Source organism: Aedes aegypti, chromosome 1 (assembly GCF_002204515.2).
Source record: "Aedes aegypti strain LVP_AGWG chromosome 1, AaegL5.0 Primary Assembly, whole genome shotgun sequence".
Lineage (NCBI taxonomy): Eukaryota > Metazoa > Arthropoda > Insecta > Diptera > Culicidae > Aedes > Aedes aegypti.
Genome location: NC_035107.1, coordinates 215193523 through 215209983, shown reverse-complemented (window position 1 = coordinate 215209983; position 16461 = coordinate 215193523). Strand labels below are relative to the sequence as shown.

The 16461-nt window shown below is 40.1% G+C and overlaps 1 protein-coding gene across 1 annotated transcript in view; it reads right to left on the bottom strand.

The window, feature by feature from the left end:
• LOC5574629 overlaps window positions 1-16461 on the bottom strand; it is a 56645-nt gene that overhangs the window by 15026 nt on the left and 25158 nt on the right. Inside the window, exons 5-11 of the mRNA XM_021857538.1 lie at window positions 14751-14777; window positions 14361-14690; window positions 13921-14226; window positions 13509-13844; window positions 1009-1293; window positions 521-709; window positions 240-440 (exon numbers count right to left, since the gene is read on the bottom strand). Coding sequence (XP_021713230.1) covers window positions 240-440; window positions 521-709; window positions 1009-1293; window positions 13509-13844; window positions 13921-14226; window positions 14361-14690; window positions 14751-14777 — 1674 coding nt within the window. The remainder of the gene's footprint in view (window positions 1-239; window positions 441-520; window positions 710-1008; window positions 1294-13508; window positions 13845-13920; window positions 14227-14360; window positions 14691-14750; window positions 14778-16461) is intronic.

The window sequence follows — 16461 nt, the reverse complement described above, 5'->3', positions numbered from 1 at the left end:
GGCGGCCCAAAATTTCACTTCGTCAGAAAAATTTCAACGGTAGTTAAGGATGCTTTTGTATGGAGGAACTCTAGAAAAAACTGGACTAAAATCTCGACGAGGAAACCTCTTAACGTAATTTCACAGAGTTCCCCCCTTACAAAAGTTTGTTTGTGACATCCTAAACTACCATTCAGAAGTTGAACCCCCAAGTTTTCTGACAATAGGAAATTTTGGGACACCCTACATCTCGAACTTACTGGAATTATCGTTGTAAAACGATTTGAAAGGAATGTCCGCTTCTTTGCTGGGCTTGGAACGCATTTCCATGTCTTCCCTGACATTCTCGTTGTAGCTGACATAGCTGAGATATTTCTCCTTCTGCTGTCGATGTGCTGAATTGGTGATAGATTGCCTCTCACGAGCTTCTTTGTCATTTGGTGGTGTTGGATCGTAACCATCTGGAAGGAAACAGGACAAAATTTATCTTTCACACCTGAATCTACCTAGCGTCGATCAAAGAAAAAAACTCTTTACTTACGGACAATTTTGACCGCTTCATCGTTGATATATTGTTTCTCGAGAAGGGCCTCAAATGCAGCATATTTGTTTTTGGTTACTTTATATCGTGCCACATAGTTGGCACGGTCATCAAACGCATCAAATCGCATATCGCAAATTACGTGTATCGCAGTGCTGAGCTCATTTCGGATTTCATCGTCAGTAATGACTAAAAATAAAATAGAACAATTAGGTACTGTTTGTAATTTCATCAGAAACAGCAATTTTTTTGAGAAATAAGATATAATTCTGCTTATGCCAAATGACATGAGGTCATTAATGAGAACATGGACATTAAACATAACGATTATTTGGCATGAGCAGAATTATATATGTAAATTTTTTCAAAATGTGCCTGTTCTTAATGAAACTATGTTATGCCAAATAACCATTATGTCAAATGACTGTTATGCCAAACGACCGTTATGTCAAATGGCTTTCTGCCAAATGACTCAGGTGGAAACCTACATGGACTGTGGAACTTAACGGTGATGAGTTTAACGTCATTTTCCGGGAAGCTGAACGGCGGACAATCCATTATGTGGACATTCAGCTTGCTCCCCTCCAGATAGTGGGGCTGCTGGCAGAACGTATTCTGCGCGTGTATCGAGTTCATGAAGCTGATGATGGCCGATTTGCGCAGGTAGCAGCTTTTCTTCTCCACCGGCGAGTAGTCAATGACCGTGCCAAAATTGTTAAAATAATCGATGACGTCCACTGCTAGGGTATCGCGTGGAATATTGCCGACGAATACTGGAAGGAAGAGAAAGGTGTTTGGATTACTCTAGGTGTAATAGTTATGAGTATATATTACAGTTATCATTAAACTATTGTTCTAGAGATTTTGAATGCAGGGGTATGTAGTGAGAGGAGGGGCGACTTGTACCTTAACTAACGTTTTCAAAAACACTGAATTGAAGGAATAGTCAACCATCATCCCTGATATTCTTATTTTAAGCTTTCCGCTAGTGCACTAAACTGAAATAGAAATTGCACTGTTGTTTGTTGTGTGCTTTTTGCGATTCGCGCCTTTTAAGTTCAGGTGCAATATTGAACTTGGATTCCAAACTGTTTCTCTTTAACGAATTTCTGCAAAAGCTCTGAAATAAACCACTGGGATTTTCTTGTTAGAACTCCTGTATCTTTGGGAGATATACTAGAGCAGGGGTTCTCAACCTTTTTGAAGCTGCGACCCCCTTCAAAGTTTTACAAACTTTCCCAAAGTTGATGATCTCTAAACAAAGGGTCATGAACACTTTTCAAAGATTATTCATGAATCAACTGATATCCTTTACAGAAACACCAGATAATTTTCTCTGTAATGCACCACAGAAAGTGAAAGAATTCTTCCAAGATAAATCGGAGTCCGCTAAAAGCTGGCAAGTCTATCAAACATCTTTCCAACAATCCGATAAAAACGTTTCGAAGTATCGTACAAAATCCTACAATAAACCATTCAGATTTGAAAAAAAAAAAACTACTTCCAGATTCTAGAGGGGTACCTAGAATGAAGATTTATTCGTGAAACGTCGTATTTTTTCACTAAATTTCAATAATTTCTTCGGGTGCACCAAAAGTTGCAACAGAATCCGCGAGGTTCTCGTAAATAAATTTAATGGAAATATGTTAGGATTCGACCTCTGCAAGCTTTTTTGAATATTCTAAATAACTTTTATTTGAGCTTTTTAGAAACCAGAAAACAGCTCTTAAAATATTACTAATAACTCTTCAACATTCTCGTTTAAAATTTTATTAACTTTTATAAAGGATCACTGCCTGCACACTTAGCATAAATCATAGGATCCTTTGATATAAATCAATAAGATTTAATTGTAAACAACAAAATGACAGATTTTCCTGTGAAATCTTCTATACTAGCTTAGCTTAGCTTAGCTTAGACTGACTACACATATCAATGGTTGCTATTCCGTGATTGACCGAAGTCAGTGAAAATGCACAAAGAATCAACTAGAAGTTCGGCTGGGATTGGCCATAATCTTCTTCAGTGTGTATAATTCAGTGCCTCTATTTATACAGGGTCAATAACGGCCCCGGCCACGTCCTTGCAGTCAGGTGGGATTGGGGGAAGGAATGTTATCATGTAACCTTTGCTATTTGGAGACCGTGTTTGCCTCTGCATCTCCACAAAGGTTACTGGGAGGGATGTTTGTTAATGGGAAGGATCGTTGGGTCACAGGATTCACTTTGATAAGCGATTAGACCATAATAAATATTTTTTTGTGAGATATAAACATGCTTATATGTAAATATAATATTTTCATTTGATATGAACAATATCTATGTAGAGAAAAGTTATGCCGACACTTGAGGTGACGAACCTTTCAAAGTTTGTTGAATAAAGTGAACCTTTCAGAAGTCTACACTTGAAGTGTCGAACCATTCAAAGTTTTATTTTTGATTACAAAAATAAAGGTAAAAAGAAGAAGGTGTATTGAATAAAAAAAAATTTAGACATAAATAATTTATGAATCAGAGTTTATGTCGACACTCACAGTGACGAACCATTCATATTTTTTTGAAACATCATATTTACATCTCACCGTTGTAACGATTAACGGTTCAGTCATACATATTTTATAGAATAGGAACAGTAGCATGAAACGAGCTCACCAATTGATCCGTCATCATTGAGCAGCAACAATCCTCTTTCAGCTTCAGTCGTTTGCTCGGCTATATAAAAGCACTCAGAGAAAATAGGCGCGCGACCCATGATGGAAAACAACTGACGACTACTCGGGCTTTCTTGAAGCACTGCCCAGGATCAAGCGTCAATGTTGGAAGATCATAAAGAACTAATCGAAAGCGGCACTTTTTCGCTTTACTCGATCGACGCGCGACATGTTTGATCCTGCTCTCATCGCCGGCCCCCGCAGGAGCAAGCGTCAAGGTCGGAAGATCAAACACAATTGAGCGATCACGGTTTTTTTTTTCACTTTTACTTGACCGACGCGCGACATGTTTGATCCTGCCCTCATCGCCGGCCCCCGCAGGAGCAAGCGTCAAGGTCGGAAGATCAAACACAACTGAGCGATCGCCCCTGTGAAATCTTCTATACTAGCAACAAAAATCTTGAAATCACCGGAAAAAAATCGTGAAAACGAATTTACTGTAACTTTGTGAAATACTGACAAACAGTTTGGTGATAGCAATATTTTCACCGTGCTTCTGTGAAATCGTTTGACATCCGCTCTGGGAGGCATGAGCTCCTTTTGTTTCAGTTTTTGCACACCACTAAAAAGCAGTGACAGCTAGCTCGGTGGTACCAAGCCTGCTTCCTGATCGGTAGGTCGGGAGTTCCATCCGTATATTTTTTTAAAGTGGAATAAACATCTTTAGAAATTCTGAATTAAAATTCTGCTGATGGATTCAAGAAGATTTTGGAAATGGTTTGAGTGAAAACAGTTGCATATTTTAAAAATCTTTTTCCAGTTCCGTCAGTAATTCGCTGAGAAACCCTGTGGCCTTTTTCATGAAAAAATTGGCCAGGCAAGGACAAAACGAACGACCACTTTTCCCTTGAAAAAGGCCACAACAGATGGCCGAAACGTCGGGCAAAATAAATTAAAGCGTTCGCAGATCAAGACTGAGATAGCCAACAACCAAGAATTTACGTATATCAATAGAAACGATATTAATTTTGTTTTCCGGCTTGCACTAAAAGATAAGCTTAGAGCCTCATATGTACAGAATTTCATTATAATTATTTTATCAGTAATTAAAAAGTCGTTTTTCTAATATTGAAAATAAGACTCCACTAACTATGAACTCTTCCAAAAAAAAAATCGAGTAAGGAATTCTTCTCGTTTATTTACCAATACTCATAAAACACTTCTAAAAAAGGCCTTCACGGACCCCCTGTAGTGTCCTCACAGCCCCCTAGGGGTCCGCGGACCACCGGTTGAGAAACCCTGTACTAGAGTAACTGCTGGAAAAAGCGATGGAAGAATTGGTGAAAAAAAAAGGTTTACCATGAACCAAGAAATACTCTGTGTTTCAATAAAGATTTTTTCCAGAATCTGACCAAACATTTCCATAGAGATATTTCTTAGATTTTCCTTTTTTTTCATCTCAATATTTTGCCTGGTATTACCCCTATGAACTTTATCATGAGTTTCTCCAGGTATTTCATCAAATTTTAAGTTCAAGAATTGTTTCAGTTTCCTTCAAGTTTTAATCCATTTATTCAACCAGTAATTTCTCTCAGGTTATCACCAGAATAACTTGAATGGTTCCTTTAGGGATTTTTATAGAGATTCAATCAGAAATTTATCGAAAGAAATTATCTGTGATTTTTTCCATAAATATATGCGGTGATTATTGATCTCCAGGAATTACAATAGAGATTCTTCCAGATGATTTTCAATGTATTTCAAGGTTATTTTTCAGTAATTTATCTTGGAATTCATGAATGTTTGCTTATAAGCAGATGACTCACGAGTTCAAATTGAAAGTAACAGAATATGTCTTTATAGAGAATCATATAATTACTACGGCGGATATCAAAATTTTGTGAAATGTTTCTACGCAACTTGATACTTACAAATCGTTTTCGTGATGTACCTAACAACTTATAAATTGTCAAAATACATTCTTGGCGAGAATTAGTCGTACCGTAAAATCGGGTGTAATTGATCATCGTATCACACGATTTAATTTATTCGTAATGGAGCACAAATATCAATGTAAGCTGCAGTAAATGAACGTTGTTTGTCGTAACTATTGTCAAATTGAGTGTTGTGAAGTTTTTTGCGTTAAAAAATGTTTATTACTATGAAAATAATGTAAAATTTCGAAATCATGCACGGTGCAGTATTGACAAACACCTATGAACTTCTACTTATAAGCAAGGATTTGAACATGTTATAAACCTGAAAGTTTGTGACGATGCTTCAGATATATCCCCAAACCAGATCTCATCACCAAAACTCGTACCAATTAGCTCATATGGTTGAAATACTTGAGTTTCTGTTAAATATCATCGAATTCCTTAGGAAATTGCATACATTTAGGCGTTTTCCGCGTAATTCTTGAAATTTAACTATTCGTTATTTATATAAATATTGCATTGTTAAGAATTTGACAAGCATATTCGGATTCAGGGAGCTCAAATTTATCATGTAGAGTTGTTTTGAAAACTAACAAATATGACATTGACAAGTGATCAATTTAACCCCGAAATGAGATCATCTGATTTTTTATTTTAGAGATATTTGTTAACACTAAAATGACATTTGTTAGAAAATTTCGGTACATAAGTCGATGAGGCTCACCTTCGTACTTGTTTTCCTGCATTTAGTTGTTTGGCATTGTTAACATTACTGAAAACAGACTAGAAAAAACCATGAAAAATGATCAATTTCACCCGAAATTACGGTAACATACATAAATTCACACACACGGAATAAAACAACTCGACCATTCCTGACCCATGATCGTCTCGATCATGATATTAGCACACAAAACACAAACAATTTACACATGACAAGTGTTGCTTTTCTTCAGTGCATCTCACTTTTTACGGGATTCTCCAGTCTGCCCAATGAGAATATATACCGAGGTGAGGAAGACGATATTTAGTGTGAGTGACATCCGTGTACGGTGCAAAATGTATCACAACTACAAGCAAGCGAGCTCCCATAAGAAGCCATGCAAAATAGTGACGTATTAGATTTTTGTTTACGTTTTTTCTTGTTACTAATACATAGCCTTTGCTTCTTCTTCCACACCTTAGTATATATTCTCATTGCAGTCTGCCCATCTCTTGATAGAAGAGTGCATGGTGACGTCACGAAAAATTCTCCTTCTCTGTCCCTCTTTCACCACGCTCAATTGACTGTCCTGCTCTTTGACACTCACTGCTTTAGATTTTTTTTTATTTAGAGTTGACATTCACCGCTGGAATTGTTGACATTTTTTTATATGGAGTTTCGAGGTTGGGTCAGGCGTGCAACGATCTACACACTCAATCACGATTTGCTTGTTCGGTAATTTTTAATACTGGGTACAAATTGTAAATCATAAAAAAATACCGAACTTTCAGCTTCTTGATTGAAAACTTCTGATTTTCAGTAATAATTTTTACTTTTTACTGAACTACGGTAGCTGTCAGACCCAATTTTGCTACATTACCTAACAGGCCGAAAAGTCAGTAAAAACACTTACCGACTATTCAGTAGTTGATGTTTTTTACTGACTTGTCGTTAAAATCAAATCAAAACAAACAGATTGCGCATGCGGGAAAGTGTCAAATGAGAATCTCCTGCTGAAAAATCGTCCGGCGCCGAGAGACCCAGCTATGGCAACCAAACTGTTCCTGCACCTATTTTGCGCTTTCTCGTGGTAAGTAGTCGAAATTTAGTGAGAAACTTAATCATTTTAAGCAACCAAAAGGCTCCGCTAAGGACGATTTAACTGCTTACGTTGGTAAATTCGGTTGGTTTCCACACAAGAGGTAAATTCATCTGCATTATTGAGTTTGCCTCTTGTATGCAAACCAACCAAATAATGATTTTGTCACACATTTTTCGATTACTTCCACTGAGATATGAGCATACCGCAGATGTTTATTCGCACGAAAAATGCATGTCGATGTCCATGTTCATGTCGGTTGGGTTTTAATTTGTATTGATTTCTGAATAAAAAAAAAATTCCGAAGGAGCAAAGCAAGAAGCACTGGAAACTGGAAAGCCAGTAAAAACGGTCTACAATTTTACTGACTAAGTCAGTAATTTCCATCAATCAAAACATATTTTGGTTTACTGGGTTTTTTCGGCAATCGTAAAAAATTACCGAAAAAACCGTAGGGCAAACGCTCCCTTAGTGGAGGTAGCTCCAATAGTGGAGGTAGTGTGTTTTGGCATGTTTCGCGCTAATAAATGATTATGTGATATTTTTGTATTATGTACGATGCGAAAATGATACAAGTAATCGAATAATATTCATGAAATTTAACCGTAAAACTATTTAAAACAATTATTTTGCTCAATTTTTTTGCTCCTTTGCACCTATAGTGGTGCATCAGTACCCATAGTGGAGGGTCCCATAAGAAATCAATGGTTTGCGCCACTAAAGGAACCATCCTTAAAATATACCTCCACTAAAGGAACAGTGTTCCTATTATTGGTGCAAGGCTTTTTGCAGGGAAATTTCAAATGAATCGTGATTTTTATACATTTGAATGATAGAAGGATTTGAGATCTATCGAATGATACGTTAAAATCATATATTTCATGATCTTAACACCGTCTTTTAGCAGTTTTCCCTTAGGTGCACCACTAATGGTACACTTGCCCTAGTTCCAAAACCCAGTAAAATTTTACTGGGGTCGGTAATCTGAATTGGCTGTGTATACGAGCAGCTTCAATTATACCGTCATAGGCTTATTCACATGACGTTTCAAATCAGCTGTTCGGGAAGCTATTTGACAGTTCTTCCATTGAGATGACAGTTCCGTGTTAGCACCGGTCCTCCACTTATGTAAACAAATGCATAGACCATAGACGGACCTATAGGCCTTTTCATGTGACAGGTCCGTCTATGCATATGTTTACATCGGTGGAGGACCGGTGCATACACGTGGCTGTCATTTTCATAGAAGAATAAGCCATTTTACGAGACAGTCGGTTGACGTTTTCTGGCGGGTCGCTCATTGTTATTGTTTTATACACTAGGATGATATGTGAATGGCGCTGGTAACGTTTTAGTTGGTGATGACATTTTCGTCTCTATCTGGCTATTTTTCTACGCGGTTACATGTCTGATGCTACCTGCTGATCTTAATTTTACTGGGGAAGATTGAAAAGCTCGTTGCACGCCATTAATGAATGAGCTCCTCCCAAACGTAAATAAATGGGCCCGCCAGCAAGTTTCAAAGCTTGTAAACAAACAAAAAACATATGATTCGAAACGTCTCATAAAATGGCTTATTGTCAAAGAGCTTCCCGATCAGCTGTTTTAGAACGTTATGTGAATAGGCCTATAAGGAAGTTGAGATATCTGACAGTTCTCAATATCTCGAATAACATAACGATCATTTGGCAGTACCTTATGAATACGAAGTGGACCTCGATACTTGAGAATAACTTTCTTGTTAGTCCCAATCAGGGCTATGCATTTTCGAAAGCATTTTGTGAAACACGAAGGTTTGGTTGCTTCGTCTCGATGTTGACGAACAACTGCGTCGCTTCGTTCTTCTTTCACCACTCATTCGTTTCGTCACCTGATTGAAAGCAGCGAACAAGAAAGGTGAAATGAGATGAAATCTATCAAAATGTTTCAATTCGAATTTTACCTATTTTTTGCAATAGTAATGTATATAATTTGTTAGATAGAGAAAGTATGCAGGGCCAGCACGTCGTTTATTTGAATTAATCTGCTCCTAAAGTTACACTGAGAACAGCGTTGCAGTTGAAATTACTATATTAGAGGGTTAAATTAAAAACACAACGCCACTTGATTTGTGCAGAATAAATTTGCATTTATTTCAAATATTTTGTGGATTCAATTTTACCATGGCACCATTTCGACAGTAAAAATTACTATATCATGGTTAAAAACTTGCAGTGGCCAGAATCGAACCGAGGATCTTGCGATTGTCAAGCGCGAACGCTTACCGCTCGGCTATCGATGCTGTTGGATCGAGAGAGAACAAAACGCAAAAAAAGCGTTCTTGCTAGCTCAATCGTGATTGGAATAATAAATTTAAAAACTTGTTCATGGTTGTCATAACTTCAAAGCTTATTTCAGTGTAGAGACTACCGATTGAAATACCAGCTCGCTGCGGTGAGGCTCTAATATATGACGCGCGACGCACAGGCAGCACCACGGTAAAAAGAAGCAAGGTAAAATGACATTTGGCAGTGACGTCATTCCTATCGCAAACTCGAACGAGTGCAAAAGAAAGCAAGGCCTGCTCTCCATTACTATCAAGGCCTCGTGCCTGACGATAGGAATGACGACACATGTTTTGACGGAAATCGTTGTTTACACGTGGGAATAGCCTACCTTGTTATGTCTACCGTGGGCAGCATGAAAGAAATGAAAGACTATGCTTGCTGCGATGAAAGGAAATGTTTGTCGGTTTGAAACGAAACAGTAGAGTTTCAATCGAAAGGAAAGCTTGAGTCAGTCAGTTAAGGACTGAAAATGAGTTCAATGAATTGAAACAGACGGCCCTGGTCCCAATCATAGTATCAACGTTCCGTATACAACATATACGCTCTCAATAAAGTAATGTGGTATTGCATAAATTTTATCAAACGAAGCGGAATTTTTGTTTTGAGAATTTTCTATGTAACGGGATGCAGTTTCACGCTACGCCGGTAGATCCCGGATTTCTTCCGAATTTGACCTATCTTCCAAATACTCGGAAAAACTATCAGTATCCCGTCCCCTTTGACCAACACCGAATAACAGAATAGAAGGAATTTGGTGCGTACTGGAATGAACGGAGTTATTCGTAGCAAATTCCACTTTATTCAGCATTTCAGTCCAAACGGAATGTTGAACTGGCTCAGATACCTTACCCAACATAAATTTGAGAACACGATTAACACGTTCGACCTGCCCAAATTTCCGGCAGCTCCGGTACCAAGTGCCGAATCTACCGCCGATACAACCAAACCATCGCCAGCAAGCCCCCCAGTCGGCATCCGCTGGCCAGAAGCCATCCGTTCAGCAACGCTTCGCGGCAGCCGCCACATCCCTTCCGTGCCAACAATACCACCTCCCGGCTGGTCCAACCAGTGGAGACTTGCATTAAAGTAGAGGCCAAGTCTCTAAAGAGAGACTTGCTAGGTACCAGCCCTGCAAACTCCATTTTTAGCAAACCACAGTTCAGATTGCATATTTATTTATTTTATTTATTCGAAACACATCAACAGGCAAATTGTAGCCCCAATGATGTCTAAAATATATATAAAACAATCAGAAGTCAAAAACTTGACAAAAGCACTAAACAGTCAAGAGATAAAACTTAAATTAAACTCTTCGTTCGTCAAAAAATGATAAAAACCTTCGGCGAAGCATCTCTCGGGTGGTATTGAAGTCGAACAATGATGCGACTTTATTGAACACTCGCTGCAACCCACTAAGTGCTCCGTGAAGTCCGTAGTTGGTTCGAGTTAGAGGCAATCTCAGCATGACGCTGTTCCGGAGGCAGCGTGGACGGGCATTTAGATGGACTCGCTCCAGGATTGTCCCACAGTCGATACGACCCAGAAAAACGTCTGCAATTGTTAAAGCTCTGAATGTGTCCCTTCTGTTCCGGAGGAGGTCCAAGTCTATCAATCGGCATTGACTCTCATAGCTCGGCAAGCGGAATGGATCTCTCCAAGGTAGCTTACGGAGTGCGAATCGGAGAAATCGGCGTTGAACAGATTCGATCCTTTCTGCGCCATTATTATAAATAGGACTCCAAACAGCGGAACCATATTCCAACGTGGAACGCACGAGAGAACAATAGAGTGATTTTAGACAATAGATGTCGGAGAAATTCTTGGCGATTCTAAAGATGAATCCCAAAGTCGTTGACGCTTTACTGACGGTATACGAGATATGCTGTTTATACGTTAACTGTGAATCAAGGATCACGCCCAAATCCTTGATGTGATACACACGTTCAATTTTCGTGCCAAGCAAACTATAATCGAACGTGATTGGTTGCTTTTTTCTAGAAAACGTGATGATGGGGCACTTGGTGGGGTTAACCACCATTCCATTCAGCGAGCACCAACTGGCGAAACTATCAAGTTGCTGCTGTAGGTATAAACAGTCGGCAACAGAGCATATCCGTAAAAATATTTTCAGGTCGTCTGCATACGATAAGCGGGGGCCTTTGATAACAAGATGAACGTCGTTGAAGTAAAGCAGAAAAATCAGTGGTCCCAGGTGGCTTCCTTGTGGTATACCGGATGTAGCGTGAAAACTGTCGGAACTGCAATCGCCTATCACAACTCTTAGCTGACGATTGGTTAGGTAAGAACCGAACCAGCTCAGAAGATTACCGCAGACGCCAAATCTGTCAAGTTTGGCAATAGCAATATCGTGATTCAACTTGTCAAAAGCGGCCGACAGGTTAGTATATATAGCGTCAGTCTGCACTCGAGCGATCATACTGTCGGTAATGAAAGTAGTGAAGCACAGTAGGTTAGTGGTTGTTGAGCGGCCGGCGATGAATCCGTGCTGATCGTAATCCAGCAGGTGTTTGCAATGAGAAAGCAAAGGTTCCATCACAACAAGCTCGAATAACTTCGACACAGCACTCAAGGACGTAATACCACGGTAATTATCCACGTCGCGTTTCCTTCCTTTTTTATGCACTGGGAACATGTTTGCCACTTTCCAACAGGAAGGGAAAATTCCGGAAGGAAGAGATATTCGGAATAAACAACAGAGCGGTGCAAGCAAATTTCCGATATGCTCTTTGAGAAATGCTGAGGGAATTCCATCTGGTCCAGGATGGTTGGACGATTTCAACTGCGAAGCGGCCCTGAATACATCATTGATATCCAAATCAAGACTCCCCAAAGTTTGGCCATTCATGGGGACATTGTTGGCTGCACAAATTACCTGATCATTGCTTATACTTTCCCCGCTGAATACGCTGGAAAATTTGCTAGCGAAGAACTGACAGATTTCCTGTAAGCAGGACGAGGATTTGCCATTCCATTCCATCGAAGAAGGAAAGCCCGATTCTTTGCGCTGCTCATTTACGTACTTCCAGAACGATTTTGGTTTGCGTTTAAATTTCAGTTCTATGCTCCGCTGGTACTGCAAAAAACAGTGACGACTGACACGTTGGTACTCGTAGTTGACTCTCAGGTAGTAGCTTCGCAATGAAGGTGTCCGATACTTTGTATATCTCCTTAAAGCTGCTCTCTTGACTGATTTCAATTTTCGCAATTCGCTAGTTTGCCATGGAGGGCGGGAGTCATGATGGACAACTTTCTTCGGCACGTGTCTGTCTATGACGTATGTCAAGATGTGAGAAAAAGTTTGCGCAGAAGTATTAATGTCTCTGAGATCGAGAACGTTATCCCAGTTGATGTCGGCCAATACGGCTGCTATGCTACGGTGATCCGCCTTAGAAAAGTCATACGACACACCAGCAGGACAGTTGTCGAAATCATGAGCCTGGTTAATCTCAACGGCAATAATCAACGGAGGGTGGTGCGGTACTGCTTTTACAAGCTCACAGGGTGCCGCTCCAATGAATGGAGCTTGGTCTTGCACAGAAACAAAACAAAGATCCAGGCTACGATTATTTTCGTTGACCACGTGGTTGATTTGTGCTAGTGTGGCTGCGCTGTAACTGTCTAGAAGACTGACTGCACAATCATGCATAGAAGAGTGTACAGGGTCTGGATAAAGGAAGCCGTTTTGAGATGATATCCACGAAATGCCTGGTAGATTGAAGTCGCCCAAGATGAAAACATCGTCGACGGGATTGGCGGATTCCATTGCAGTGATGACTGAGTCACAGTGCGCCTCTATGAGCTCATTATCACGAACTCGATCAGGAGCAATGTAGAGCGTGCACAATAAAAGAGATCGAACGCCAAGCTTGATGGACACCCAAACTTGTTCCAGACATTTCCACGATTCTTTTTCGATTAACTTTGCTTTCCATCTGGAACGGACAGCTACGAGTACGCCGCCTCCCGTGAGCTTCAGACCCACTATCAGACCCAGGTTAGTTGGATTTCTTATTCACATGACAGACATTAGCAAATGTAATATCAGAAATATGGACTCCCGCACTGTGGTCTACAATTGGAAAACAAGCCAGCCATATAACCATAGCCCGCTAATTCGCCTTTAGATCTTATAGGGCTATTATACGGCTAATATAGGGCATGTCAGCTGTATGATAGCACTATATTAGCGTGAATGGCGAATTTAAGTGCAAATTGGTTACTAGCGCAGTTCACTCTATCCGAAACACTTACGTTTGTGAGCATTGTGTACGCCAAAATCCTTATCCTCCTCGTCGGACGGGGCGCCGTTCGCCAGTCGTGCTCCATACCAGTTGCGAACTTCCTCTAATGACCGCCGCTCGTGCGAGCGAAAGTTTAAACACCTTTTGGGCACCTTCGCGTACAGCTGGAAGACATCGATCTTGAAACGCGTCAGCGCTCCCCGCAGCCGATTAATCAGCTTGTGGGCCACTACTTCGCCCTTGAAATCGAAATACGCGTAGTGATGGGTGGGTTTGCTGACGTCTTCCACTGAATCTGGGCCGAAGATTTTCTGCACCTCTTCCATGATGCCCTCCTCGGAGACATCTGCAATAGGAGATCGGAGAAACGGGTATGAAGTGTGATTATGTTACGAAATCTTGGGAACCTAGATGGGTATTACTTGGTGGCAAATTTTTAAGCATGAGGCTTTTTTCAGCCGAAAACTCAAATCCGCTATAGGTATGCTTGATGTGGACTCGCTTTCCGCGGTATAGGTCGTGATGATGGGCTAGGATCTTTTTCCCGTCCGCCTTCGTGACGGTACTGACAACCGCGGACGATGACGAATAGTAGGGATCCTTGCTGCAGTACATTCCAACCGTCTTCATCCTGGCAGGTTGGAACAACTCGCGAAGATCGTTTTCCTCGATGCCTTTGGGCAAGTTGCCTATGGATATACTGTTCGTGCCCAGAATGGATTCTGAATCTAAAAAAAAAACGGAAATTCTTGTAATCATCTTCTGGTTTTTCTAGAGCCTCTAGTAGTTTCATGGAGCAAATATCACTGTGGAAATGTCAAATGACTTCAGAAGAGACCATGCTAGCGGGGTTAGTAATTACCTTCCACCAACGGATTATTATCGTCCTTATTTTCTGACGCTGAGGAAGCTGCAGGACCCGCCGTTGCCTTGTCATTATTTGCTGTCGACTTTCCGGCTTCTGCTTCCGTAGTTGTTTTAAGACCCGCAAGAGGGTTCTTGAGCTTGGCAGCTGGAGCAGCAGCCTGTTTCGCCTGTGGTGGACCTGTCGCACCAGGAGGTGGCTCTGAGGTACCAGCTTTGGCTTTATCCTTTTTGATGTTTTGATCCATAGTTTTCAGTAGATCTTTGAGGAAATCATCTGCGCCGCTTCCATAAGCCCATGGAACATTGGGTTTTTTCTTCTCTGAAACTTAGATTAAAAAAAAAGTATTACTACAATTTTCAAAGCTGACGCATGTTACTATCATACCTCCTTCTTGGGGTTTAATGTGAGCATCTGAAATATGAGAAAAAGAGGAATTATTGTATTTACTCGTGGCATACACTGCCCACAATAAGTATGGAATCGCATCGTCAAGTATTACAAAACAACACCACAGTTGAATCTGAATTATTTTCTTACTATCCACTCTACTGCAGTGTTGTTCAGAAAGCTTATTCAGCACCAACATTTCAAAAAGGCGTAGAAAATGAGGCAATTAGAAGGAGAAAATCATCCTCTTTCCGGTTGGATTGCCCGGAAGAAATCAAATGCGCTCATCGGGTACGAAGAAAGGTGTTCGCAGTAAACGCATGATCGTACCATCAGTGCACCAGATCCCGGTGATTTAAGAGAAATTAAGTGCTCAAATGTTGATTATAAAATAGCTATTATGGCGATCAATCCTATTTTAATGTCACAATGTAGCTCCAAGTATAGTTGATCAGCGGTAAAATAAATATAATTTGAAAAACTTTCATAAATATTTTTCATTGCGTTTGTTACTGCATCTTCTTCTTTTTTTCTTCTTATGAGCCTTAACATCCTCACTAGGACAGAGCCTGCTTCTCAGCTTAACTGAGAGCTTTCTTTGCCAAAGTTACTATTTTTGCATTTGTTGGGAGAAGTTCGGGCAGCATATTGATGAAACTATCTCTTGAAGTACTGCTTTTCGACACACTCAAAACTAAAAATATAATAATTGAATTTCGCATATGTTACGAGTTTGTATTACTACTTACGAATTTAGTCTTCGAATTACAAATTCAACCTTCGAACGTTCCAAACTCCCTACAATGTATGGGGCTCTGCACACAAATCTTTCGCTCTCTTTTAGTCTTACATAAAATTTGTAAACAACAAGGCCAGTTAACGTCAAAATCCCATGCAAAATCAAAACAGTTCAGAGCCCAATACCCTGAATTGACACTGAATAATCAGTATAAAAATTAGGTTGTATATAACGGCAAGTAGCTCACGGTATGTAACAACTTGTGCGCTATTTCATAGAATCCTTTGTTCCAACTTCAGCATCAATAGTTCAATAGTTCTACGGTATTTCAATTCAACAATTAATTTCAGTAACAATCCTATTTCTCATTTTGCGGTGTTTGCTAACGTAAGAACTAAACGACACAAACAAGACGCGACGCGAGACAAGACACAACAGTTATCGTTCTTACAATCGTAAAAGTTTTAAAAAATTTAACTTTTGTCGACCAATTTCGGGCGCGATGTAGCCCATCTACAGGACAATGTCCGACTGACTGCGATGATTTCGTACGTTGATCGTATACGTTCAAAACGAAGAGATGCTTTTGCTCTTCAATGTATTGTGATGTCTGCTATGTTGAAGAGGCACGACGTGATCGAAGGCTCGTCTTCTTTCATCAGCTCTTCAGATTTATTGATGAACATGGACTCCCATGCATTTAGGTGCGAAACTTTCCTTACTGCTTTTATTAACTTCGCACCTTGCCAGTTTATCCTATGGTTACAGTTTGATGCATGAACCGCTACGCTGGATTCATTTGTTCTATTGGAAACCACAGCATTCCTGTGTTCTCTTAACCTTATTTTTATCTTACGCCGGGTTTGTCCTATATAGACCGCAGAGCAATCCTGGCATGGAATCTGGTAGATACCCGACTGATCGTCGGGAGGAACTTTATCCTTCAGGTTGCTTAGAAGGTCTCGAAGC